Genomic DNA, 27,997 nt, shown 5'->3' with positions numbered 1-27,997 from the left:
TATGAATTTCTTTCGCCAGTTAGGGTTATTGGATTAACAGAATGTTTTAACTTTTATAAATTTTTAGGGTAAGAAAATGTTGTTTGTGTAATATTTTGACACATTTATTTGACTTGTGAAATATCAGTGTAGTTTTATCCTCGGAGCAGATTGAAAAGATTATTGCAGTGAAAAAAGATTGAAACTGAAATTAATATATGCAGGAAGGTCTAATACCGGGAGTAGAAACTCCGTATAAAGCAATACATTTATCTGTATTATGCTGTCGTCCATACCTGTAAATATCGACCAGTCGTTAGCGATCGATATTTTGTTTTCGCCACTATCGATTACCGTGTAATTAGCATATTACCTCATGTTAATCATGGAGCTATATAACACTTATTGTTCAAAGGGTTTACCAGTCACATGTTAAGTGGCGATAATTCGATGATCACAGATTGATCTAAAGGGATTCTGAAGCAAAAACAGCATGCGACTGCATGTGGTGATATGCTTAATCATTATGAATTAACTCGAGCTCACTTCCCCAGTGTTTTCCCTTGGCTTTTTAAAATAAGGGTCATTGTGACCCCCAGTGTTTCACATGTGGGGGTCATTTTCAAATTTTGGGGGTCATACAGAGATACTAAAATTAGTATTTTGAATAAAACTTTGTTTTTCTTAAAATCTTATACTAGTGATTATACAGACTGAAGTCTTTCCTCGTATTTGTCACTGAATAAAATGATAAAAACAGCTGATGTTTGACTTTTATTTATATATGTGCTAAAATAGGTTTTAGTACTTTTTACCAGGCAGTATTATAGTAGAAACAGGCGATCTGAACCACTGGGTCCTACTGTACTTCCTGCCGACGATGTCATAAACATCGTCAGCTTGCTTTGATTTTGACCATCGTTTTTTAGTAAACAGCAGACTGGTACTACTGGTAGTAGTAGCGAGCAGCGATAACAACTGTTACAAAGTGTAAATCAATCAAAGTATCAGACTGGGTATTAAATTTGTGAAATGTGAATCGACGCAAATATAGAAAATTGGTGACACAGTCTGCATATAATTACAAAACTGAAAGTACATTTTCAGAAAATCGCTCATTGTAAACAAACTTGGCCTGATTTTGATTTTCAAGAAATTGCGTCCACTGTGACGTACAGAATTTATTTTTACGGGTCATTTGTCAGAAAAGTGCGACTATGACGCAGGATTTGTGCGTCAGGGAAAACCCTGCTTTTTTGAAGAAATATTTTACCACGTAACTTCAAACCTTTATCAAAGGCCCGTTTTTTGTTGGATTTGAATAAAAACAAGAGCACCGCCTTGCGGGTGCTGACGCTCATCTGATTTTTTTTGTATAATAGAAATATTGTCCTACCCATGATTTTCTAAGTCTAAAAAGGGCCATCATTCTTGCAAAAAGCAGGATAGAGTTATGTTTCTTGATGTACAGTGTCCACTTATGATGGTGAAAAACTGTTGCAAGTTTTAAAGCAATAGCTTTGATAGTTTATGAGAAAAGTTGACTTAAACATAATATTCAACCAAGAAAATGATTTTTCTAAGTCCAAAAGGGGCAATAATTATTGCAAAAAGCAGGATGGAGTTATGTTGCTTGCTTTACAGGGTCAGCTTATGATGGTGAACAACAGTTGCAAGTTTTAAAGCAATAGTTTTGATGGTTTAAGAGAAAAAGTTGACCTAAACATAAAACTTAACCAAGAAATCTGATATTTTCTAAGTCCAAAAGGGGCCATCATTCTTGCAAAAAGCAGGATGGAGTTATGTTTCTTGCTGTACAGGGTCCACTTATGATGGTGAAAAACTGTTGCAAGTTTTAAACCAATAGCTTTGATAGTTTAGGATAAAAGTTGACCTAAACATAAAATTTAACCAAGAAAACTGATTTTCTAAGTCCAAAAGGGGCAATAATTCTTGCAAAAAGCAAGATGGAGTTATGTTTCTTGATGTACAGGGTCTGCTTATGATGGTGAACAAGTGTTCCAAGTTTCAAAGCAATAGCTTTGATAGTTTAGGAGAAAAGTTGACCTAAACATAAAACTTAACCAAGAAATCTGATATTTTCTAAGTACAAAAGGGGCCATAAATCTTGCAAAATGCAAGATGGAGTTATGTTTCTTGCTATACAGGGTCAGCTTATGATGGTGAACAAGTATTCCAAGTTTCAAAGCAATAGCTTTGATAGTTTAGGAGAAAAGCTGACCTAAACATAAAACTTAACCAAGCAACGCCGACGCCGACAACCGCTCAAGTGATGACAATAACTCATCATTTTTTTTCAAAAAATCAGATGAGCTAAAAATGGAAAATAACAGAAAGCTGACACTTTTCTTAATCTTGTAGAGCCATAATTATAATTATTGTTTATAATGTCAGATTTCTACATACAGAAACAAACATTCTTCTTGAATGTAGGGAATGTTTCAAACGAAACTGTTGTTTAAACTCCAAAAATTAGTTTAACAAGAGCTCGTCGAACACGAAATGCCCCCCTTGATGCATTTAGTAATTGCACAAGGAACAGAAATTATATGCTCACTGTAAACAAAAGTTCTACCATTCTGGTTTAATCTGACACAAAACTATGCATGTGGTCCAAATTTGAAGCCTGTACCTTCAAAAACGTGAAAGTAGGTCACTAGGTCAATGTCCAGGTCAAAATTTTTTTCGGTGCACAAAACTATGCATGTGGTCCAAATTTGAAGGCTGTAGCTACAGAAATGTGAAAGTAGGTCACTAGATGAAGGTCAAGGTCAACTCATGTCAAGGTTCATCTTGCAACTCAAAACCATACATGTGGTCAAAATTTAAATGTTGTAGGTTATTGACAAGAAGACTTTAAAAACTTTTCCCTATATAAGTCTATATGAACCATGTGACCTCCAGGGCGGGGCCATATTTGACCCTAGGGGGATAATTTGAACAAACTTGGTAGAGAATTACTAGATGATGCTATATTACAAATATCAAAGCCCTAGTCTTTGTGGTTTGAACAAGAAGATTTTCAAAGTTTATCCCTATAAGTCTATGTAAACCATGTGACCCCCGGGGCGGGGCCATATTTGACCCTAGGGGGATAATTTGAACAATCTTAGTAGAAGCCCACTAGATGATGTCACAAACAAATATCAAAGCCCTAGGCCCTGTGGTTTTGGACAAGAGGTTTTTCAAAGTTTTTCCCTATATAAGTCTATATAAACCATGTGACCCCCGGGGCGGGGCCATATTAGACCCTAGGGCAATAATTTGAATCATCTTGGTAGAGGACTACTAGATGATGCTTCACACTAAATATCAAAGCCCTAGGCTCTGTGGTTTTAGACAAGAAGATCAGAAACCTTTTTAACTGTTCCTGGCCAATGTGATCTTGACCTTTGACCTAATGACCTCAAAATCAATAGGGGTCATCTGCTGATCATGAACAACCTTATTATCAATTTTCCTGACATTAGGCCCAAGCGTTCTTGAGTTATTGCCCGGAAACCACTTTACTGTTCCTGGTCAATGTGACCTTGACCTTTGACATACTGACCTCAAAGTCAATAGGGGTCATCTGCTGGTCATGACCAACCTCCCTATCAACTTTCGTGACCCTAGGCCTATGCGTTCTTGAGTTATCATCCGGAAACCGTTTAACTGTTCAGGGTCACTGTGACCTTGACCTTTAACATATTGACCTCAAAATCAATAGGGGTCATCTGCTGGTCATGACCAACCTCCCTATCAACTTTCATGATCCTAGGCCCAAGCGTTCTTGAGTTATCATCCGGAAACCGTTTTACTATTCATGGTCACTGTGACCTTGACCTTTGACATACAGACCTCAAAATCAATAGGGGTCATCTGCTGGTGATGACCAACCTCCCTATCAACTTTCATGATCCTAGGCCCAAGCATTCTTGAGTTATCATCCGGAAACGGATTGGTCTACATTCCGACCGACCGACCGACAGACCGACATCTGCAAAACAATATACCCCACTTCTTCGAAGGGGGGCATAATAAATTTAATCTTAAAACTGATGTGTGAAACAAACAATGTATTTAAATTAAAATAACAAATTTTTTTTTTTACAAAAAGGCCGACAACGAAGTTACATTTAGTATTCCGAACTTTTAGATAAAACTGCAGAAAATCATTTAGGTTTAACATGCTTTTAAATGGTGAGGAACAGAGCAATATCATAAACAAATATTTTCAGGCAACAGCTTACAGTTTTGACTTGCTATTTTCATTAAAATATGTCCTATTTTTTTTTGTTCTAAATACTCTGAATCAACAAGGCAAATATCATGTAACAAGAGATCACAGAGTGATCTTGGCGCCCACCAATGTGCCATTTTTGAGTGTTCCAAATTTCAAGACTTAATGACTAGCTCAAGGTCAAATTTCATTTCCGTACACAACACTGTGCATGTGGTCCAAATTCGAAAGCTGTAGCTTGAGAAATGTGAAAGTAGGTCACTAGATCAATTTCAAGGACAAAGTTCTTTGTACACAAAACTATGCATGTGCATCAAGTTTGAAGGCTGTAGTTTGAGAAATTTGAAAGTAGGTCACTAGGTCAATCTTAAGGTCAAAGTTTATTTCCGTACACAAAACTATGCAAGTGGTCCAAATTTGAAGGCTGTAGCTTGAGAAATGTGAAAGTAGGTCACTAGGCCAAAATCAAGGTCAAATTACACTTCAGAACACAAACCTATGCATGTGGTCCAAATTTAAAGCCTGTACCTTCTAAAATGTGAATTAGGTCACTAGGTCAATGTCAAGGTCAAAGTTTGCTTCGGTACACAATCCTATGAATGTGGTCTAAATTTGAAGCCTGTAGCTACAGAAATGTGAAAGTAGGTCACCAGGTCAAAATCAAGGTCAAATTTTATTTCGGAACACAGAACTATGCATGTGGTCCAAATTTGAAGCCTGTACCTTCAAAAATGTGAAAGTAGGTCACTAGGTCAATGTAAAGGTCAAAGTTTGTTTCGGTACACAAAACTATGCACGTGGTCCAAATTTGAAGGCTGTAGCTTGAGAAATGTGTAAGTAGGTCACCAGGTCAAAATCAAGGTCAAATTTCATTTCAGAACACAAAACTATGCATGTGGTCCAAATTTGAAGCCTGTACCTTCAAAAATGTGAAAGTAGGTCACTAGGTCAATGTCAAGGTCAAAGTTTTTTTCAGTGCACAAAACTATGCATGTGGTCCAAATTTGAAGGCTGTAGCTACATAAATGTGGAAGTAGGTCACTAGGTCAAAATCAAGGTCAACTCATGTCAAGGTTCATCTTGCCACTCAAAACCATACATGTGGTCCAAATCTGAATGTTGTAGGTTATTGACAAGAAGATTTTCAAAGTTTTTTCCCTATATAAGTCTATGTAAACCATGTGACCCCCGAGGCGGTGCCATATTTGACCCTAGGGGGATAATTTGAACAATCTTAGTAGAAGACCACTAGATGATGTCACATACAAAATATCAAAGCCCTAGGCCCTGTGGTTTTGAATAAGAGGTTTTTCAAAGTTTTTCCCTATACAAGTCTATATAAACCATGTGACCCCCGGGGCGGGGCCATATTAGACCCCAGGGAAATAATTTGAATCATCTTGGTAGAGGACCACTAGATGATGCTTCATATCAAATATCAAAGCCCTAGGCTCTGTGGTTTTGGACAAGAAGATTTTCAAAGGTTTTCCCTATATAAATCTATGTAAATTATAGAAATAAACAAAGGGCCATAACTCATTCAAAAATTGTTGAACCAGTCTGATTTTCAAGGGGACACAACTAGGGTACCAATACATCATTCTGACAAAGTTTGGTCAAAATCCCCCTGGTAGTTTCTGAGGAGATGCGATAACGAGAAATTGTTAACGGAAGGACGGACGGACGGAATGACGGACGGACGGACGGAAGGACGACGGACCACGGACGCAGAGTGATTTGAATAGCCCACCATCTGATGATGGTGGGCTAAAAAATGACATCTTTCTCTCTGGGTAAGACAAGTCTAGATCTAGCCATTTTCACAGGGCGAAAAGTAACATTAATGTAGATATTTTCCATTTAAAAACAGATGCAGGCAATAATTTCATGACAGAACTTTTGTTTTCAATAAAAAATTCAACAAATGCATTCTCAGATTTTCACTGAAAGGACGAGTTAAACTGTAAGGCGTAAGTGTTTGAGTAATAGCAGAATAACCTACGGCATACGCAGCATAAGATAAGATAAATGCCGGTTTCCAGTCCCCGTATCAGTTGTTCCAGATATTTGTTTGTAAAATTGTTTGAGAAATTATGATTGTAATAAATTCACGATTGTTACATACGCAATTGACAGAATGATAGCATCTTACGATCAGTCAAATAGTTGATTCTATCTATCTTTTGTGATGTGTGACAAATCCATTTAAACAAGAATATTATTATATTTCCCCTGGATTTTTCTCACTTTTTTGTTGGTAAACAATTGCTTCACATACTATCCGAACTTACAGGAACAGAAAATTATCCAAGTTCCCGGTATTTCAATGCAAACGAGTGCTCTTCCTTGACCAAAAATTTTGGTAAAATGGTGGAACAACTCCCGTCGTCAGAATCGGGTTCTGAATACTTGTAGCCCTATTCAGTAGGTTAAGCAAATTAATACATGGAAAAATAGATCTATTATTACCTTACAATCGATTGCATCTCACACAATCGATTGTCGCCGACCTGGAAAAATTAATGACGATTATTCGATTGTCGGTGACAATCGGGAAATCACTATACCCAACCATAACATTTATCAAGTAACACCCATTTAACAATGTTGATGGGATTTTTTATCAATATTAAAACTAAATTTTTAACAATTAGCATGTGTAATATAAAATTTTTTAACAAGTACATGCGTAATGTAAGTATTTATTAAAGAATATCCTTAACATTCTTAATTTATTCTGCAAGAGGGTCATATAAATCAGATCGCGGTATTTTTACTGTATGGCATGGGTTTTTTAAAAATCATTACACGATCAATAAAAACAAAGATGGCTGTGTCTGCAGACGAACTTTTAAACCATATTTATATGCTTCTAAGGCCAGAGTTTTTTTTATTTTTTGTTACTCTGATTTTGGGCAGAAAAATGTTGACAGGAGGAGGGCAAAAATAAAAATAAAAAGGCGGTAAAATTTACTAAAACAACAGACGATATGCGATCACTTCAAATGTGTTGCCTGAAAGGATTTTAACACTACTTTAATACGCATTTAACATGTAATACAAAGAAAACTGCCATTCTATGTTTAACTTTTTTATTATCTTGAACATAAAATTGATGATTTCAAAAACTTTAACAAAATCACTCTTTGGGCTTGGGTACTATTTGCCTTTGGTTATAACATCTCCGGCGAGTATTAAATTGATGATTGAATAGCAATTTTCAATGGTCTGATCGGCTGGTTTCATTTTTAGCATGTGCATTCTTTTATTTTTAATTCATAAACTTTTCTGACCAAGATCTTTATTTAATACATTTTAATATTTATTTGTTGTGTTATAAGTCACACTGACACAATTTTATAGGTCATATGGTGACTTTCCAGACTTAAATGGTGCAGGAAGACCCCATGCAGGTACTCCTCTGGGCATCAACTCAGGCAAGAACTGGCATCTGGGTAGAATGGCCTACTTCCGTCAGCCAGCTGGATATCTTTTTTCACATGATGACCTGAGTGGGGCTCGATCCCACAGTGGTTAGGGGCAAGTGATTCAAAGTCAGGCCACTCATTATTTTATATTCAATGGCCAGAAAATGACTGAAAGCGTAAGTAGCTACATAGATCATAGGTCCCTGAAAAGGATTTGTATGCAATGGAATATTAGTGTTATTTCTAGAGCTCAAAAAGGGCAGGGTGCTGTCTAAAAGGGGCAGGGTGCTGCCAAAAAGGGGCAGGGTGCCGTTTTAAACTGGAAAGTTACCGCAGCAGTAGTTACATTTCTAGATGTTTATAGTTATGTATTTATCACACTTATGATTTTTGTGCACATACTTTTGAATCACAGAATAAAGTGGTAAAAGATATGTTCCCAAAACCAGTAACAGAGTTTACAAAGGGTTTAACATAGGGCTGTCATTGATTGGGTCTTTTGCATATCGACGATACCGATATATCGGAAGACAAATATCGACGATACATCGATATATCGATTATTAAGTTAGATTAACAATCTCTTTGTTTATGGGCATGCTATATACCTTCTCGTTAATGTTATGTCTTTTTTTTTTGCCTACTTTTTATATTACTGTTTGATTGTGTTGTATTTGTATCTATGAAATAAATAAAATAAATGAAAATTAATGAAATCTTTTATAGATCTTCATTGTGCCTTCACTCCTCCTTTGCATTTATCCTACTTTACAACCTAGTAAACTATAATATCAGGCACTGGAGTTGGGGTTCAAACAGCTAAAATTCTGCACTTCTCTTCCACAGATATTTATTTATTTATTAAATTAATTAATTTATTTATTTACAATGTTTTTATTTATTTTTAGCCTGTTTCATACCCTGTCTTAATTTTTACCTTGCACAAGTTTACATTCGGATTAGGTACTGGCACCGCGTGTTTTTTTGTTGTTTTTTTTTTGTTTTCTTTTTTAACTTCTGCCCAAGTTTTCAATGGGCCTCAAATTTGTAGTGTTTGACTGTTTGTTTGTTGTACTGAAAGGCATGTTTAAGCAACAACCTGTGTTTCTACGAACCCAAACAAAGCTTTTCATTCCGTCTTTTGACTGTTTTTCCACTATTTAAGCCGGCGACGGCTTCCTCTTCGGCCATCTTTGATTGCTATTGTTACGGACACTAGATAAATTCTGTACCTTTTACTGAGTGATCAGCTATACGCGAACAAGTAAAAAGCCAAGACTGACGTAGAAACAGTATATATACTCTATGTTTTTACATGCACAAACAACGAAGCGACCTTTCAAGACAGGACAACGTAACTTTTTGCAAATAGATTCTGAAGTTGAGCCCTTTTTACTTCTACCCATATAGGTAGTGCCGGCTAGTGGGAAAAGACTGCTACGGTACAAGTTTAGACATGACCTTTTTTGACAACTTCCGTTACTTTCGGCACATTTTTGCAGGCAGAAAAAGTTGTTTTAGAGGGTCTGAGTGTTTATCTAGACAGTTGTTTTTTCTCTCTGTAAAATATCGATTTTTGAAAATGGGAATCGATAATCGATCGACCAAAAAATACAGTTGATACATCGATATCGTTTCTATCGATGACAGCCCTAGTTTAACATTACTTTATATTTTTTGTCAAACCATTCATTTAAGCTTTTTTCTCAAAAAATGTTACCAAGGATGTCAACTTATTCATATGGATAATTATGATATAGTGGAGGGTTTTTATATGTTATATATGTGTCTAATAAGCTTTAAGCCAAGATCATGTTACAACATAATAAATAGGTCAGTTTCAGGTCACACTGTAAACTAACATGCATCAAAATTTATGTCATATTAATTAGGTCTTTCATCAATATTTCATTAACAGAAAAGTGCTATAAAAGTTTGTAAAAAAATGTATCCAAAATGTACTATCCGGATACTGGTACACTTTCGGAATGACATGTGAAAGTGGGTTTTATTCTGTTTACTTGACTCACTAAGGTAAACCAGAGATAATTCCTCAAATTATGATGATACTTATCATAAAAAATAACAGTGATATTCAGCTTTTTTGAAGGAATAATTGAAAATTTGCATGTTGTTGTTGTTGTTTGCATACGACATCGGGTGTAATTAGAATCGTGAACGGATATCTTTAACTTATTTTTGCTTTCGAAATTCATTAAAATTTGTGGATTTTCTAGTAAAAATGAAGGTAGGATTAGACTGCAAAGATATATTCTTGTTATACTAAACAATGGTTTAATTTAAAGCTTGCATGAAGAAATTTTACAGGGCGCTTTTCACGTGCTCGGTAATCAGCTGGCCGCTTACGGATAATTTATTAATTGGCGCTTTTTTGACAGTACACATAATCAATACTTTATCAATTAATCATAACACCTCATTGATTCTCGTTACCTGTGTGCACTCGCCGTGACGCAATTTGCTGATCAAAATACCAGCGAGGCATGTCTACAGGATAAAGGGCGGGATTTAGCAGAAGATCAAAGGCAGGCGGGCACATTATAAGGGCAGCGTGGCGGCAATTAAAAAGGGCAGGGCGGGGCGCCCCGCTGTGTCGCTCTAGAAATAACACTAAATATATAGAGGACAGACGGACAATTGCTAGACAAAACAACAACAATATATAGATAAATACCTCCAATCAGGCAACTTGTAATATATATATATATATATATATATATATATATATGTCTTCATAAGCATATCACAGGGTTTAATCCCCCTTCATAATAGGGTCCTTCCCTCAGAAAATATCTTTTAAATTATGCAGTTTTCCCCAAAAACTGACTTTAAATCAGGTTTTTTATTCCCCTTTGCCCAAACACCGAGCTGTTTTTGCCCCAAATCACAGGCCTGGGCCCCTTTATATAACTGCCAAAGGCATGTCAAATTCACATTCAATGTTGCCGTTGTTATTTACGTCTGGTAAATCTATATTTTTCTAGCATTTTGAGACACCGTTACTGACCGTAACCTTTACAGAACTTGTTTTTCGTTGTTTTATTGTCTATATAATAGATCACAAACCAAATATTCGGGTCACACATTAAACCGGAATCCACCTAAAACCGGAATACACCGGAATACACTTTGCATAACCGGAATACACCTGTATTTTTTAATTTAAAGGTATTTTTGAAGTGTTTTTGATATAATTCAATCATATTTATCATATATAATTAATATACGAAAGGAAAATAAAATACGTTCACGCAAAATGATTTTATACGAGATTGAAATTCGGCGACCGCGCCGGAAATTTCCATAACCGAAATACACCCGTATTTTATTAATAAATGGTATTTTGTAGTGTTTTTTTTTTTCAGAAATCATTCGTGTTTAATATAAATAATAAGCTTACAAAAGGAAAATAAAATACTTAACACAAAACGATTTATACGAGATTGAAATTTGGCGACCGCTCGGGAAATTACCATAACCGAAATACACCTGTATTTCTTCAACAAATGGTATTTTTGAAGTGGTTTATGACTGAATTCAAACATATTTATCATAAATAATTAATTTTCGAAAGGATATTAACATCTTGTACACGACTGAAAATCGGCGTGCACACTGAAAATTTGCGCATTCGTGAATGAATTTCCATGTCCTAAAATTCTGTAATATACACCCGTATTTCTTAAATCAATCGTATTTTTAGGGTTTATGACAGAATTAAATCATATCTAAAATGAATAATTAATTTACAAAAGCAAATTAAAACGCGCAAAACGTTTTTATATGGGATTGAAAATTTGTTGAGCGTACGGGAAATTTGCGCACTCTTGGATGAACCACAATCGCCATAATTTTCTTAGCTTTCAACTTAGGTAGCTAAGTTTCTTTAAAGTTTCAATTTTTTAGTTCAAATTATTTCAAAATATCTTTTTATGCGAATATGATATTCCTCCACTCTTTATTTACTGAACTTTAATAATAACCAGTATGAAATATACCGAAGATACCCATGTATAATGCGCACCCGTGTATAATGCGCACCCCGATCTTAGTCCAAAATCCTGGGAAAAAAAACCATTTTTGGTCAATTTTGAGGTGGATGGAAAACGAAAGAAGAGTTTACATCGACACCGGTAATAAATTTTATCTCCGCGGCGGAGAGCAGCATCGGTCTCACGGTACTATCGATTTTTGTTTTCTCGAAAATAAAACCAGTAAATTATTGTTATATTTGTTGTTTTACCTTTTTTAATTCACTATTTTGAATAAATAAATAGCAGCTGATTCAATATTTCGGAATGGTATCTTTCAAAATGACATGAGCTTCTCAATTCAAACTGATAACAAAAGGTGTGATAGTCTTTTTGTCACGATCATAAAGCCAGTAATTACCGGCAATTAACGTGTCACCTCATGTCAGTTATGTTGTTCACAGTTTGATCTCGGTTAAAGATAATTCTCGATCTTTAATTAGTATCATAATTTTTGTGATTTATAAACATTTCTTTCGTCAAAATACTTTTAAATTTATATGAAATTAATTTTGTTTGAAAGAAAAATAAACAATTCGATCTTTTACGGAACATAACGGCAATCTTAGATTTTAGCGGAGACAGTAAGCGCGGGGAGTAGTTTCCCTTTACCAAAATGGCGAACATCGGTAACAAACTTGTTTTGAAGTTGGAAAATTGTCTATACCTGTGTATTATGCGCACCCACGATTCGGGGGTGGTCCCGGGGGTCAAAAAACTGCGCATTATACATGGGTATCTACGGTACTTTTAAATCTTATTGCTTATCATTCTGTTAAAAGTACCTTATAATTGTTAATAACGAACAGGCATGTTATTCGAGTGTCACATGTCAATCAACAAGTTGAGCATGTTGAGTGGACACTGATTGCTATAGTATCGATCAAAATATTTAAAGAAAGTTAAAGATGTTTTTACAGCTTTTCGTTGTCAAAATAATCTGCCGTCGAGGAAATATGCTTCATTCAATAATATGATATATTAACCATAGACAAAAATATTTGGTGACAGTTACGTTACACGCCTGGAAAATCATACCAAGAGCAATATGCATTAATATATAAATGTGCCTTCTATGGTGTATCTGGAATGTCAACTCGTAAAAAAATTCGGCCAATGTTACGTATGATTAAATCTGCAATTCATCGCTGTTTTAGTAAAACATTGAGTAAGTGTTGATACGTTTAAGTATACATGTATATGGTTGTATAAGCTTTTCGTGTGCAAAAATAAAAATTATACTGAATGTACCTGTTTTTCTTCAATTTTTCAATTTGCAATAATATCGACAAATGAAATTAAATAAAAGCTTATCATATTTAACTGCACTTCCCTCGTTACACATTATTTGTCACATGTCACTTGTGTGTTCTTTCAAATATACTGATTAATTGATTATCAATAGGTGTGATAATCCAATCAAACTCTATCGGGACTAATTAGAGACACGTGTTTGTTACGCTGCATATATTTTTTTATCATAAATTATTTTCTTTTTTTCATTTTTTTAAATGAAATGTGAAGAAACTATTAAATAATTTCCAATAATCAACATTCCGGTATCTAGTAAGAGCGACGTAAGCTTGCAACATTTCCGTAAGCTCGCCGAATTTCAATCTCGTATAAAATCATTTTGGGTTAAAGTATTTCATTTTCCTTTTGTTAACTAATTATTTTATATTATACTCGAATGTTTTCTGCAATAGCCCCTACAAAAATACCATTTATTATTGAAATACGGGTGTATTTCGGTTATGGAAATTTCCGGCGCGGATGCCGAACTTCAATCTCGTATAAAATTATTTTGCATGAACGTATTTTATTTTCCTTTCGTATATTAATTATTTATGATAAATATGATTGAATTATATCAAAAACACTTCAAAAATACCTTTAAATTAAAAAATACAGGTGTATTCCGGTTATGCAAAGTGTATTCCGGTGTATTCCGGTTTTTAGGTGGATTCCGGTTTAATGTGTGACCGCTTTTCCATCACGCATAAATCGTTCAAAGACAATCTTAAATTTCACTCAAGTTTTTGTTTACGTACGGGAGACGCTTCCATTTGAGCGGAAATTGCGCCTATATGACACTGACGGATAATGAGCTGACGAATATCGACGTTGTCGTCTCGATCATCGCCCGAAATAATTTTGAAATTTTTGAAATTTCAATTTTTATTTTTTTTGAAAATGACGGAAAATAGGGTCGGCGGGTCTGAGTAACGAAAAATCAAAGAACTCTGACCTAAGTGACTAAATGAGAGTGTCACTGAAGTACCAATTTTGGGATTAAATAAAAGATGTATAAAATGGTACAGTGTTGATATTAATTTATTGATTTACTTTATTAGCATGAGGACATCTGTAGAACTTTGTTTATTTATTATACCAAAATATTACATCATCACCGCTTGACACTCACAGGATATGCAAATTAACGGGAAATACCGACATCGTCGCAAACATATGTCCGTCGAAAAATGCAAGTCGTAGCAGGAAGGTCTAATACGGGGAGTAGAAACTCCGTATAAATCAATACATTTATCTGTATTATGCTGTCGTCCATACTTGTAAATATCGACCAGTCGTTAGCGATCGATATTTTGTTTTCGCCACTATCGATTAGCGTGTAATTAGCATATTACTTCATGTTAATCATGGAGCTATAACACTTATTGTTCAAAGGGTTTACCAGTCACATGTTAAGTGGCGATAATTAGATGATCAGAGATTGATCTAAAGGGTTTCTGAAGCAAAAACAGCATGCGACTGCATGTGGTGATATGCTTAATTATTATGAATTAACTCGAGCTCACTTCCCTGAAGAAGTATTTTACCACGTAACTTCAAACCTTTATCAAAGGGCCGGTTTTGGTTGGATTTGAATTACAAACAAGAGCACCGCCTTGCGGGTGCTGACGCTCATCTGATTTTTTTTTGTGTAATAGAAATATTGTCCTACCCATGATTTTCTAAGTCTAAAAAGGGCCATCATTCTTGCAAAAAGCAGGATAGAGTTATGTTTCTTGATGTACAGTGTCCACTTATGATGGTGAAAAACTGTTGCAAGTTTTAAAGCAATAGCTTTGATAGTTTATGAGAAAAGTTGACTTAAACATAATACTCAACCAAGAAAATGATTTTCTAAGTCCAAAAGGGGCAATAATTATTGCAAAAAGCAGGATGGAGTTATGTTGCTTGCTGTACAGGGTCAGCTTATGATGGTGAACAAGTGTTGCAAGTTTCAAAGCAATAGCTTTGATAGTTTAAGAGAAAAAGTTGACCTAAACATAAAACTTAACCAAGAAATCTGATATTTTCTAAGTCCAAAAGGGGCCATAAATCTTGCAAAAAGCAGGATGGAGTTATGTCTCTTGCTGTACAGGGTCAACTTATGATGGTGAACAAGTGTTGCAAGTTTTAAAGCAATAGCTTTGATAGTTTAGGAGAAAAGCTGACCTAAACATAAAACTTAACCAAGAAAACTGATTTTCTAAGTCCAAAAGGGGCAATAATTCTTGCAAAAAGCAAGATGGAGTTATGTTTCTTGATGTACTGGGTCTGCTTATGATGGTGAACAAGTATTTCAAGTTTCAAAGCAATAGCTTTGATAGTTTAGGAGAAAAGTTGACCTAAACATAAAACTTAACCAAGAAATCTGATATTTTCTAAGTACAAAAGGGGCCATAAATCTTGCAAAAATCAAGATGGAGTTATGTTTCTTGCTATACAGGGTCAGCTTATGATGGTGAACAAGTATTCCAAGTTTCAAAGCAATAGCTTTGATAGTTTAGGAGAAAAGCTGACCTAAACATAAAACTTAACCAGGCAACGCCGACGCCGACGCCGACAACCGCTCAAGTGATGACAATAACTCATCATTTTTTTTCAAAAAATCAGATGAGCTAAAAAGTATCACTATTTAACCATGGCTTCCAACCAAGTTCGAACGCTATGGGAAGGAGATATAGCCATACCCTGCATAAACACTTTGCTACCAATTTGAGACCATGACCGGGTACCTTGTGTATCTCGAAAGCTGAGGACAGTTCGCGTAATGTTTGAAATTGGAAGGTTTTGACATTGTCTGAGCCCTTACGATCGAAGTTGTACCCATGCATCCTACAAATGGACATACAGGTATAGGGCCTGGATACAGTCTAAAACAAAGGTCCGTCCTCCAGAGAGTCCCATGGTAGCCCATACATGGACATATGATAGCGTACTATTAAGTATATTAGACACTATTTAAAACTTAGACCCTTCATGGAGTCCCTGCATGGGGTGTACCTACAAGTACCATAATTATAATATATGAATGTGTACGTAGATGAATCCATTTTATACTTTTGCTATTTAAGTCTGTAAAATGTCTTCCAAACAACCCAGATCAGGGGCATACAAGTAGCTGTAACAGACATCTCATTTCACAGACAGACAGACAAACGCTCAAATTCAGAGGATCTGGAGGCAAGATACGTCGTATTAAATTGCGAGCTTATTTTAAATAAAGAACACCCGTCTTCCATTCTTGTGTATTAACTGTAGTAAAGACATGTTTTTTTCTATTTATCAGTCCAAAAAACAATAGCACATCACTGTGGTACTTTCGTGATTATTCTTTTAACATTGACAAATCCGGCATGGTAATTTCTCGAGTTTTCTTTTTTTGCTGACAAAAAAAACAAGAGCACCGCCTTGCGGGTGCTGACGCTCATCTGATTTTTTTTGTATAATAGAAATATTGTCCTACCCATGATTTTCTAAGTCTAAAAAGGGCCATCATTCTTGCAAAAAGCAGGATAGAGTTATGTTTCTTGATGTACAGTGTCCACTTATGATTGTGAAAAACTGTTGCAAGTTTTAAAGCAATAGCTTTGATAGTTTATGAGAAAAGTTGCCTTAAACATAATACTCAACCAAGAAAATGATTTTCTAAGTCCAAAAGGGGCAATAATTATTGCAAAAAGCAGGATGGAGTTATGTTGCTTGCTGTACAGGGTCAGCTTATGATGGTGAACAAGTGTTGCAAGTTTCAAAGCAATAGCTTTGATAGTTTAAGAGAAAAAGTTGACCTAAACATAAAACTTAACCAAGAAATCTGATATTTTCTAAGTCCAAAAGGGGCCATAAATCTTGCAAAAAGCAGGATGGAGTTATTTTTCTTGCTGTACAGGGTCAGCTTATGATGGTGAACAAGTGTTGCAAGTTTTAAAGCAATAGCTTTGATAGTTTAGGATAAAAGCTGACCTAAACATAAAACTTAACCAAGAAAACTGATTTTCTAAGTCCAAAAGGGGCAATAATTCTTGCAAAAAGCAAGATGGAGTTATGTTTCTTGATGTACAGGGTCTGCTTATGATGGTGAACAAGTATTCCAAGTTTCAAAGCAATAGCTTTGATAGTTTAGGAGAAAAGTTGACCTAAACATAAAACTTAACCAAGAAATCTGATATTTTCTAAGTACAAAAGGGGCCATAAATCTTGCAAAAAGCAAGATGGAGTTATTTTTCTTGCTATACAGGGTCAGCTTATGATGGTGAACAAGTCTTCCAAGTTTCAAAGCAACAGCTTTGATAGTTTAGGAGAAAAGCTGACCTAAACATAAAACCTAACCAGGCAACGCCGACGCAGACGCCGACGCCGACGCCGACAACCGCTCAAGTGATGACAATAACTCATCATTTTTTTTCAAAAAATCAGATGAGCTAAAAAGGAAAATAACAGAAAGCTGACACTTTTCTTAATCTTGTAGAGCCATAATTATAATTATTGTTTATAATGTCAGATTTCTACATACAGAAACAAACATTCTTCTTGAACGTAGGGAATGTTTCAAACGAAATTGTTGTTTAAACTCCAAAAATTAGTTTAATAAATTTAATCTTAAAACTGATGTGTGAAAAATACAATGTATTTAAATTAAAATAACAATATTTTTTTTAAAAGGCCGACAACGAAGTTACATTTAGTATTCCGAACTTTTAGATAAAACTGCAGAAAATCATCTAGGTTTAACACGCATTTAGATGGTGAAGAACAGAGCAATATCATAAACAAATATTTTAAGGCAACAGTTTACAGTTTTGACTTGCTATTTTCATTAAAATATGTCCTAATTTTTTTTGTTCTAAATACTCTGAATCAACAAGGCAAATATCATGTAAAAAACGACATCTTTCTCTCTGGGTAAGACAAGTCTAGATTTAGCCATTTTCACAGGGCGAAAAGTAACATTAATGTAGATATTTTCCATTTAAAAACAGATGCAGGCAATAATTTAATGGCAGAACTTTTGTTTTCAACAAATAATTCAACAAATGCTTTCCCAGATTTTCACTGAAAGGACGAGTTAAACTGTAAGGCGTAAGTGTTTGTGTAATAGCAGAATAACATACGGCATACGCTTCGATTGGACGACAGCATAAGATAAGATAAATGCCGGTTTCCAGTCCCCGTATCAGTTGTTCCAGGTCGTAGGGATAACAAGAAATGAAAATATCTGATCTGCTCCTCCATCTATTCTACCACTTCACTTCTTAGTTTATAGCTTCTTGTCTTTATTTTTCTTACGATCTTTATTTTTTTTTAATGCATAGTATTACTGAGACAGACATCACTTACACCACATGAATATGTTGTTAGCCAATACTGTATGGAAACAGTACCTTTCTAGTAAAAAAACTTAATTATCGATATAATTATTTTTCACTAGAGATCTACCACATTGAAATTGTTTAAAAACACAAAATAATTGATAAATATAAATTTTAGGATACTTACACCCCAAGCTGAATACAGGGCTTTAATTCTACGCCAATACGCGTCTTTATCAACATGAATGTTAGACATTGTCAGCGATTTTTTTATTCCATGTCGCAATTGTTGTCAAAATGGCGCGAGCTAAAACCTAATCACGTGGGTATTAAGAAGAACCTGGCTCAATCGGAGGAAGAAATGCCGAGAACCAAATGTGGGTTTTTCCAGTCAGAGGAAAAGATTTGATTGGATAAGACACAACAGAAATGTCCAAAATGGCTGTTTGTGTGGCTGTCATTGCTAAAGAGGTTTTTTAATTTCAATTTTCGCTCAGTATAAGTAGATATTTAATCATTTTGTATGCAGTAAATATGATTTTTATTTGTTAAATTCATTTTAATAGCTTTTACCAGTGTTTAAGGGTCAAATTTTATAATAGCAGACAATAATGACCTCTTAAGCCAGTACCAGCATTGCTTCAGATCTAAGCATAGCTGTGAATCACAACTGATCAGCTTTACACAAGAAGTTTACGACAACCTTGAGCAAGGTCAACAAACAGATGTAATAGTAATGGATTTTAGTAAAGCATTCGACAAGGTTGATCACAATAAATTGATATTTAAACTTAATGAGCTGGGTGTCCACCCTCTAGTATCACAGTGGATAAAGTCATTTCTGAAGGGTCGAACCCAAAGAGTAGTTGTAGACGGCTGCACTTCTGACACCCTGCCTGTCCTGTCCGGTGTCCCTTGTCACGTAATAAACTCTGGTGACAAAGGAATAGTAAACAACACTTTGAAAGTCAACAGTTTTTATTTAAAGTTCAACCCAGGTTCTTAAGGAAAAGTGAGACGCACTGACAATGATAGCTAACCCATAACTAATAGAGTCTATTCAGTTCGGTTATCCGTGCCGTTCTCAACGGTTCTCCTTTCTCTCTCGTTCATCAGAGTTATATAGGAAATATACCCAAGAGCATTGTTGGTAATCAGCTATCATGTCCGAGCGTTATTACAAATATGGTGATACAACATTCTGCAGACTGCTGAATCTGCATGAAACTGCAATGTATAATGGAAATATGCCAGCGTCCAGTTGGCTACCTGTATGCCTGGTACAGAGAAGAACTGTACTTTGTTAACCTTAGGATAGCAATATACAATTATACATGTATAATATTTCGGAGAAGCAATATTTTAGAATACTGAACTGTTTCTATATTACTTTATAACTATGTCCTGAATGGCCATTACATTACAATTTCCTTTCTTTCTTCTCTTGAAAATAAAATAATAATTTAAGTATGAATATGTCATAATAATAAAGTAAAGCTTAACTGGCCATTACATTACAATTTCCTTTCTTTCTTCTCTTTAAAATAAAATAATAATTTAAGTATGAACATGTCATAATAATAAAGTAAAGCTTAACTGGCCATTACATTACATCCCTCAGGGATCCGTCCTAGGGCCCTGTCTCTTTCTGGCTTACATTAATGACCTACCAGATTCTATTAGAAGTAAGGCAAGACTGTTTGCAGATGATACCATAGTATACCTTACAGTCAAGTCCTCATCTGATGCCCAAACACTACAAAAAGATTTGTACGCCCTTGAAAAGTGGGAACAGGACTGGTCAATGGAATTCAATCCAGACAAGTGTGAGGTGCTGAGAATTACTCGCAAACGAAACCCTGTCATGTTTCCTTACACCCTGCATGACAAGGAACTGAAATCTACCGATACCGCTAAATACTTAGGTGTTACACTAACTAAAGACTTAAACTGGTCTGAACATATTAATACTATTTCCTCTAAAGCAAACAACTCTCTTAAATTCATCAAAAGAAATGTTCAGACAACAAACAAAAAGGTCAAAGAGAAAGCCTATAACACCTATGTCCGTCCACAACTCGAGTATTGCTCATCCATCTGGCACCCCTGGCAAAAGTCCCTCTCATACAAAGTCGAAAAAGTGCAAAGATCAGCTGCACGGTTTATCTTTAACGACTATAACTATACAAGCAGTGTAACCCAGATGATTAACACCCTAAACTGGCAAACTTTAGAACAACGGCGCATACAATCTTCTCTCATCTATTTTTACAAAATCCGAACAAATCATGTATGCGTCGACCATAACCATCTAACTCCGACCAGAAACCTGAACTACCTAATTCCACAGTCCCGTACTCAATACCACATGAATTCCTTCTTCCCCCGTACAATCAGACTATGGAATGGCCTTCCCCAATATGTACAGTCCAGCCCCAGCCTCAACATATTTGCTGAGCGGCTGGCCACTGTACATCTGCAGTAACTTCCTTCACTATGTTTTTTTAACTTAGCACCTGTAGTAATTTTTATTCTTTGCACCTAATGAGTTTTCTCATTTTTAACACTGCCCAGACAAGCGCCTTCCAGTCATAATCGTTAATGATTGTTGGAAGTATCATGTAGATGTAGATGTAGATGTAGAGTAACTATAAGTTCGGATATCGTATGGTTTAGACAGAATTTGCATATTTTCCGATTCCCCACCCATACACACAGGTGGAAGTAACGTACCTAGGATACAGTATGGGTCCATGAACTTTATACGCTTGAATATATTACAATTATTACGTTTTCTAAGAAAAAAAAATGCCAAAAAGTAATTCTGATTTTTTTTGCCCCTGTGACAATGAGCCAAATTGTTTCCTAATTAGAAAATTTTGCTATTTAAAGCTTTTGCATGTATGCTGGTATTAGGTGGAAGGGCTTCAAATAGTCCAGCGCGTTGTCATCAGACAGCTCTTGTTAAAAATTCCATTTACTATCATTGCGTAAAGAAGGAAAGACAACTTTAATACTTCAAATGATTCAACACAATCTCTTTGTCCATGATATACGAGAATCAGTCTGAGCTTGGTCGGTGTTGTGCTGTGAAATTTACAAACTAAGCCTGGATACAGATAAACTCACCACAGAAAACAAATTATGTGATGATCAAGAGGACTAAGATGCTGGTGTCTATGATATATTTTCCTTCAATGTCTTTTTAATAGTGTGACATAATCTCAAGTTAAAAATATTATATTTGGAAAAAAATTACCCACAACAGAAAGTGAACCCAAGGCGATGAGTATGGACCTCTCACCCACCTTGAAACTTTAATTAAGTTTTGGTTTTATTTTCATCTTGTGCAATTGTTGTGATCTTGTCAATGAAGTGTTATAAAGCTGATGTTCTTTTTTTAGTTCATGGATAGCACAGACTTTGAAAAATTCTTGAATTTTTTGCTAATCTTTGAAGACTCCTTGAAAATGACTAAAACCCTTACAGAACTAAAAAAGTAATAGAATTTTGAATAAGAAATGCTTGAATGTCAACCAAATTCTTTTAAAATGGCCTTTGTGGAAAGAATAAATTTTATAAAAGAAGATTCTTATGTAGGAAAATAATGCCATTTGGTCACTTAACAGTTAGGTATGCACCAGTAGGTGTCTTAAAAGGCAGCATTTTATCACATTTTACACAGCTAGCAATTGCTACTATAACAGTTACTGTGTTTTGGAAATAGTTGATAATGTTTGTTGGAACTAAGATTCAAGATATTGTTTTGCGAAAAATAGCTCTTAAAAAGTAATCAAATTACTTGCAAATTCCTTGAAAGTTTTTGAAAAGATCTTGAACTTTGTCTTGGATGTTCTGCTTTTTCCTACATATTTGCATAAACATTAATTTTCTTCTTCCAGAATTACCCATTATATATTAAAGCTGCATCAGCCGACAGTGAGTTGAAGTTCTATTACACAGTTCACACATCTCTTGATGTTATTGAAGAGAAAGTGTCATCCTCTGGTAAAAATGCCAACGAGCTTCGGGAACTCTATCTGGGATTACTTTATCCTACAGAAGACTACAAAGTGTATCCTTTGGAACTTCACAACAAGTTCAATAATTTTTTTTGGTTTCTTAATTATTTTTTTAATTCACACTGAAACCTGATGTAATCAAATGACTGTCCTTTAAAGAGGCATACTTTTGTATTGGCACTGAAATTAAAGTGGGATTCAATGTGTTTTATGCACTGTTTATTTATAATGACACATGTGCAGCCTGTGAAATACTGTAATCATTGAATTTCCTGGACCAAATGGCTATTTTGCGGTGGTGGGCCGGTGGTCTAGTGGTAACACGCTTGACTGCCAATCCAGAGGTCCGGGGTTCGAGTCCCGGTCCAGGAACGAAATTTCTGAGATGCTCTTGAGTCCCACCTGACTAAGAGGCCTGTACTGGTTCTTCCCAGGAAAGACGGCTTTGCGTGTATCGGTGCTATACACCGGGCACGTTAAAGAACCAGACTGTCTATTCTCAAAGAGCTGGGCTAAGTTAGCCAGACAGGCCTGTATCTCTCTCTGTTCTCTCTGTTCTGGTGGCTTTATCTCACTCTGTCCATCTGGTCAGATTGCTCTGTGTCTGTACTAGTAGAGGATGAATTTCGCGCCCTGTGTGGCTGCGTTTGCTATATGTATTTAGTGGCTTTGAACGTGTTTATCATGAAAAGGGCGCTATATAAATCTAGTATAATAATAATAATCGGAATTATTGGATTTTTACTTTATTACACTATAATAGGCCAGTGTTTTGCTTTTTTTTATTGAAGCAGCATAAAAAGGATTATTTGAATGTATATGTTACAGTAACATAATGATAGTAGGTAACCATTCACTGACAATAATAATAACAGGTAAATAGTCTCTGACAATAATGTTGATAGGCAATCAGTCTCTGGCAGTAGTGATAACAGGCAACCAGTTTCCGGCAATAATGATGATAGGCAACCAGTCTCTGGCAGTACTGATAACAGGCAACCAGTCTCTGGCAATAATGTTGATAAGCAACCAGTCTCTGGCAGTAGTGATGACAAGCAGCTAGTGTCTGGCAATAACGATGATAGGCAACCAGTTCCTGGCAGTACTGGTAACAGGCAACCAGTTTCTGGCAGTACTGATAACAGGCAGCCAGTCTCTGACAATAATAGGCAACCAGTCTCTGGCAGTACTGATAACAGGCAACCAGTCTCTGGCAATAATGTTGATAGGCAACCAGTTTCTGGCAGTACTCATAACAGGCAACCAGTCTCTGGCAATAATGTTGATAGGCAACCAGTCTCTGGCAGTAATGATAACAGGCAACCAGTCTCTGGCAATAATGTTGATAGTAAACCAGTCTCTGGCTTTTTCTTAAGGTTAAATATTGAAAAGTGTCACCAAGTTTAGTATGAATAATTATTCATTTAATACTTAACACCACACAGATACGGATATGTAACTAATACTAAGATCAAGTTTGTGATTGTGGTAGAATCATCCAATACGACCTTGCGTGATAACGAAATAAGAAGTGTAAGTTATTTCCCTTTCTAATATGAATTAGGATAGTCTGATGCTCTATCTGTACACATTTCAGCCAGTCAGAAATTTAAGCTTTGACTTCAAACTGCTATATTTTCTTTTTGCACTGTCTTTGTGAAATTATGACAGAGTATTGAAGCTTTGCAATATTGTTGAAATTGCAGCTACAGAAAGCTCAGCAAAATTGTAGCAATACAAAGCTGTCAACAAAATCATGGCGAATTGAATGTTTGTGACCTTGAGGTCAAGGTTTCAGATTTGATGAATATGGGCCCAGGGCTAAATGATATTGATACAAGTAGTTTTCAGCATCATTTGATATATTGTTGGTTTTCTTTTTAGCTCAATGCTCATTTTTTGCCAGTGTAAGTAAATCATTGAAGTACGAGCGAGGATTTGAACCCACATCAACACAGGACGTGGTGACTGCACATAGCAATATAAAATCCTGCTTTCCTGCCAACTGTGTTATCTCCATAACCCTCAAAAAGTATGCTTAAATAGGGCTAATAAATATCTCATCTTATTGTCGTTAAAGGGAAGGATGCAGCAGATACTAAATTTGCTTGCTGCCTCACATTCTAGTTTTATATTAAATACAGTGGCTGTACTACATAAAACCAGCATTACCTATTTCAAAAAAATGTGCGAAATGTGAAATTTAAGATCTGTCAGTGTTTTTCTCGCTATATTTCAGATGTTTCGGAAGTTACATAATGCCTATGTAGATATGCTGTGTAATCCGTTTTACATTCCTGGTGAAAATATCACCTCGAAGTAAGTTTTTGAGAAATTTAATAATGTTTCTTTGGCCATCATCTTGACAAAGGTTAACATACATTGATTCATAAGAAGTATTACCCAGATTTGGGTACATTAAATCAGTTACGTTCTGTGTTAACAGTGTTTATGAAAAGTATTTCAGTTATTGTTGAAGCATTGTATTCTGTGGTTTTGGGCAAAATTGTTGTTTCATGGCAATATGAATTTGTTAATTTCAGCTTTTTAGAAGAAAAAGAATGGGAATCGGGTTTGTTTTGTTGGGATTTAGTTTCACGGACCGAGACATCCACAAAACCTGCAGAAATTAGTCCCACGAGAAAGATAATGACTTCACAGTATATATCTGCTTTCAGTTTACCTGATGTGTTTTTGGAATTTTATATCCCCGGCATCTACTGATGCGGGAGGCATATAGTGATTGTCCGTTCGTTCGTCCGTCCGTACGAGGTTAACCAAATGGGACCGTTTTGTCTAGCATCAATACCCCTTACTAGAATGACTTGATACTAATGCAGATGTAACCTGTGACCATTCCTCATCTTCAGACATCACCTGACCTCAGTTTGACCTTGACCTCATTTTGGACTTAGGTTGCTTTATATGGGCCATCTCTTGGTTAAACAAATGGGACCGTTTCGTCTAGCATCAATACCCCTTACTAGAATGACTTGATACTAATGCAGATGTAACCTGTGACCATTCCTCATCTTCAGACATCACCTGACCTCAGTTTGACCTTGAACTTCACCTCGTTTTGGACTTAGGTTGCTTTGTATCGACAAGGATGCCACTGGGGGCATCAAGCGTTTATTGAACGCAGCTTCTTGTTTGTACTTGTAATTACCTTATCTCTGCAAGTAGCTAATAACTTCTACAGATCAACGTGTCAACAAAAATAAAGGTAGCCTGTCAACTTTCTGGGTTAGAGTCCTGCTGATTCTTCCTAGGGGCTTGCCCTTGTCTTAAATAATTCCAAAAGGTTCACTTTGGATCGCTATGTTAAATGTTTAACTGAATATTTCTGTTTCAGAACATTTAACAACACTGTGATATCGATGATGCAAGAATGAAGTACCAAGTTTGTGATGTATGTTAAAATAGTGTATCTGGTAAGTAATTACATTTTCTGCACATTTTTGGGCACTGAATATTGGCACGATATTGTATGTGTTTAGAGGATAGTACGCTGACACACACTTTTATAAGTCAGAGATATTTGACCTTTTTGTGTCAACTTGCCATAAAAACAAACTCATTCAGACTTGTAAAGAAACTGAAAATACTAACAGGATCATGAATATGTACATTTTATCATAATAGAATGTAAAAGAAACCAGGAATTGTAATAGAAGTATTTACAGATTTTCTACAAAGATTTTCTGACTTCACAACATTATGAGGTCATGACGTTGTGCAGAAAATCTGGATATAATTTTATTAAAACCATTAAAAATACATAAAATAAATAGACAGTTTGTTTGTTTCAGTGTAAGAATGAAATATATTTCATGCGTGAACACCATAATTTACATTTTCTAATAGCGTTCACTTGGTGAAATATATTTTGATCTTGCACCAAGACAAACAAATATCCTCTATTTACTGTTTCTCTGTGTATAATCCACACACAGTTTACGAGGTGAAAATCTTTGGAAAATTCAAGTGTCTTATGTATTTTGCACACTCAAAACCATGAATTTGGAGTTAAAATAAATACATATTATTTTCATACTTGCAAAGAAAGATGTTGCTGGGATTTTGGAATTGAATCTGTATATAAACATGGATTTATGTCTAAGTTATTTCTTTCCATCAACTAATACTGTATGATGGTTGATATTTATGATTGCTGTTGATGTCCATTGTGACTTGTGAATTCAAACTGTCATAAACTATATATTGACCACCACAATCTCAGAAAATACTGTGCAAACATTGGAGTTTTTAAATTTTTAACTTGCATGAACTGTTTGAATTAACTCTTTCAAATTCAGATATAATGTCCATAGTATGTTCATAAAGATAGTACTAAATTTTTTCACTTAATATATTCTTTCACTCTATTGCTTTATTTCAGTCCCATGATGTCAAGCATCAGTAACTTTTCTCTTTGAACTTCACTTCAGATTATCTTATTGAAGAATTTCTAATTTAGCTTGACTTTTATTACATGGTTTTGTCTGAAAGAACTTTTTCCATTCCAAAAAGGGCAAGTATATTTTTAATATGGAAAAAACCTGAAACTCCATGATCAGTAGTCTACTTTACAACATTACATGGTTCTCTTGAATGATTTTATTTCAGGAACAAGATCAGGTTGTAGAAAAACAACTTCTACCCTTTATAGTGAAACAGATATCCAGCAGTGAAATACATGTGTAATCAAGTTTGGAATAATAATGACATAGTTTGACATAAAGGGAGCTGAAGACGAACAAGACTACGATAAAGAAGTTTTAATGCTATCTTCCATCAACACTGACTTTTAACCATAATGATGATTTCTAATTATTTTTAATTTCGTAACCTTTTCATATCTTTGCATATTAGCAAAGTGTCTACATACTGTACAAGGCATTGTGTCGTCACTAAAACAAGATGTTGTTTTTCAGAATAACTGTTTTCATTTCATTAAAAGTGCCACTGAAAATTTCAAATGGTTGAAGTACCCAGGTGGCCTGCAAATATTTCTTCACAAGTTCAGTACTGGTTACATAATTTGCCGTCAGAAAAGTCTGAACATGAATTATCAAGGAAGTGCTATATATTTGTATGCTGTCGTTTTTTATAAGTCTGTATGTTACTGGTATGTACAAAATATCTATGTATATGTTGTGTATATGTAATGTTATCTACAAGACAAAAAGTGCAATAAATAACTTACTGGAAGTTTTCTTTGTATACAAGTAAATTATGTCCATTCTCATTTCAAAGCTGAGAGTTGAAATCAGTCAAGAGTTGTTTTTATACGCCCGTCTCTGAAAGAGCTGGGCATGTTATGTGAACACCTGCGGTGGGCGGCGTCCAAAAGCATGTCCGCTCTCTAAGTCGAACAGTTTTCATCCGATCTTCACCAAACTTGCTGACAATGTTTGTGGGCACAAGATCTCGGCCAAGTTCGATAACCAGACAATCGCCCCAGGCACTATTGGAATATGGCTCTTGAATTACTCAACAAAATGCGAATTTAGCTTTGTCTGTTCTCTAAGTCGAACAGTTTTCATCCGATCTTCACCAAACTTACTGACAATGTTTGTGGGCATAATATCATGGTCAAGTTCGATAACCAGCCAAATTGCCCCAGGCACTCTTGGATTATGGCCCTTGAATTACTCGAAAACTGCGAATT

The 27,997-nt window shown here is 35.4% G+C and overlaps 2 protein-coding genes across 2 annotated transcripts in view; one reads left to right on the top strand and one right to left on the bottom strand.

Moving 5' to 3' along the window:
- Window positions 1-18,646, bottom strand: part of LOC123549829 (FACT complex subunit SPT16-like) — a 62,322-nt gene extending 43,676 nt beyond the window's left edge. Inside the window, exon 1 of the mRNA XM_045338264.2 lies at window positions 18,489-18,646. Coding sequence (XP_045194199.1) covers window positions 18,489-18,557 — 69 coding nt within the window. The 5' untranslated portion in view covers window positions 18,558-18,646. The remainder of the gene's footprint in view (window positions 1-18,488) is intronic.
- A 1-nt stretch (window position 18,647) lies between these two features.
- On the top strand, window positions 18,648-27,537 carry LOC123549830 (trafficking protein particle complex subunit 2-like protein). Its single transcript, XM_045338266.2, has 6 exons — window positions 18,648-18,772; window positions 22,204-22,376; window positions 23,769-23,856; window positions 24,563-24,642; window positions 25,679-25,757; window positions 26,953-27,537. The coding sequence occupies exons 1-5, from the start codon at window positions 18,731-18,733 to the stop codon at window positions 25,716-25,718; spliced, it is 423 nt and encodes a 140-aa protein (XP_045194201.1). The 5' UTR covers window positions 18,648-18,730; the 3' UTR covers window positions 25,719-25,757; window positions 26,953-27,537.
- The last annotated feature ends 460 nt before the right edge of the window (window positions 27,538-27,997 follow it).

The sequence above is a fragment of the Mercenaria mercenaria genome, chromosome 6 (assembly GCF_021730395.1).
Source record: "Mercenaria mercenaria strain notata chromosome 6, MADL_Memer_1, whole genome shotgun sequence".
Lineage (NCBI taxonomy): Eukaryota > Metazoa > Mollusca > Bivalvia > Venerida > Veneridae > Mercenaria > Mercenaria mercenaria.
This window is presented reverse-complemented; position numbering and strand designations above follow the sequence as displayed.

Bases quoted from the DNA above. Each gene is read 5' to 3' on its own strand.
- LOC123549830 (XM_045338266.2), top strand. From the start codon at position 18,731: ATGTCCAAAATGGCTGTTTGTGTGGCTGTCATTGCTAAAGAG. The intron at 18,773-22,203 runs GTTTTTTAATTT...TTCTTCTTCCAG, and splicing joins TGGCTGTCATTGCTAAAGAG to AATTACCCATTATATATTAA. The intron at 23,857-24,562 runs GTAAGTTATTTC...GCTATATTTCAG, and splicing joins GTGATAACGAAATAAGAAGT to ATGTTTCGGAAGTTACATAA.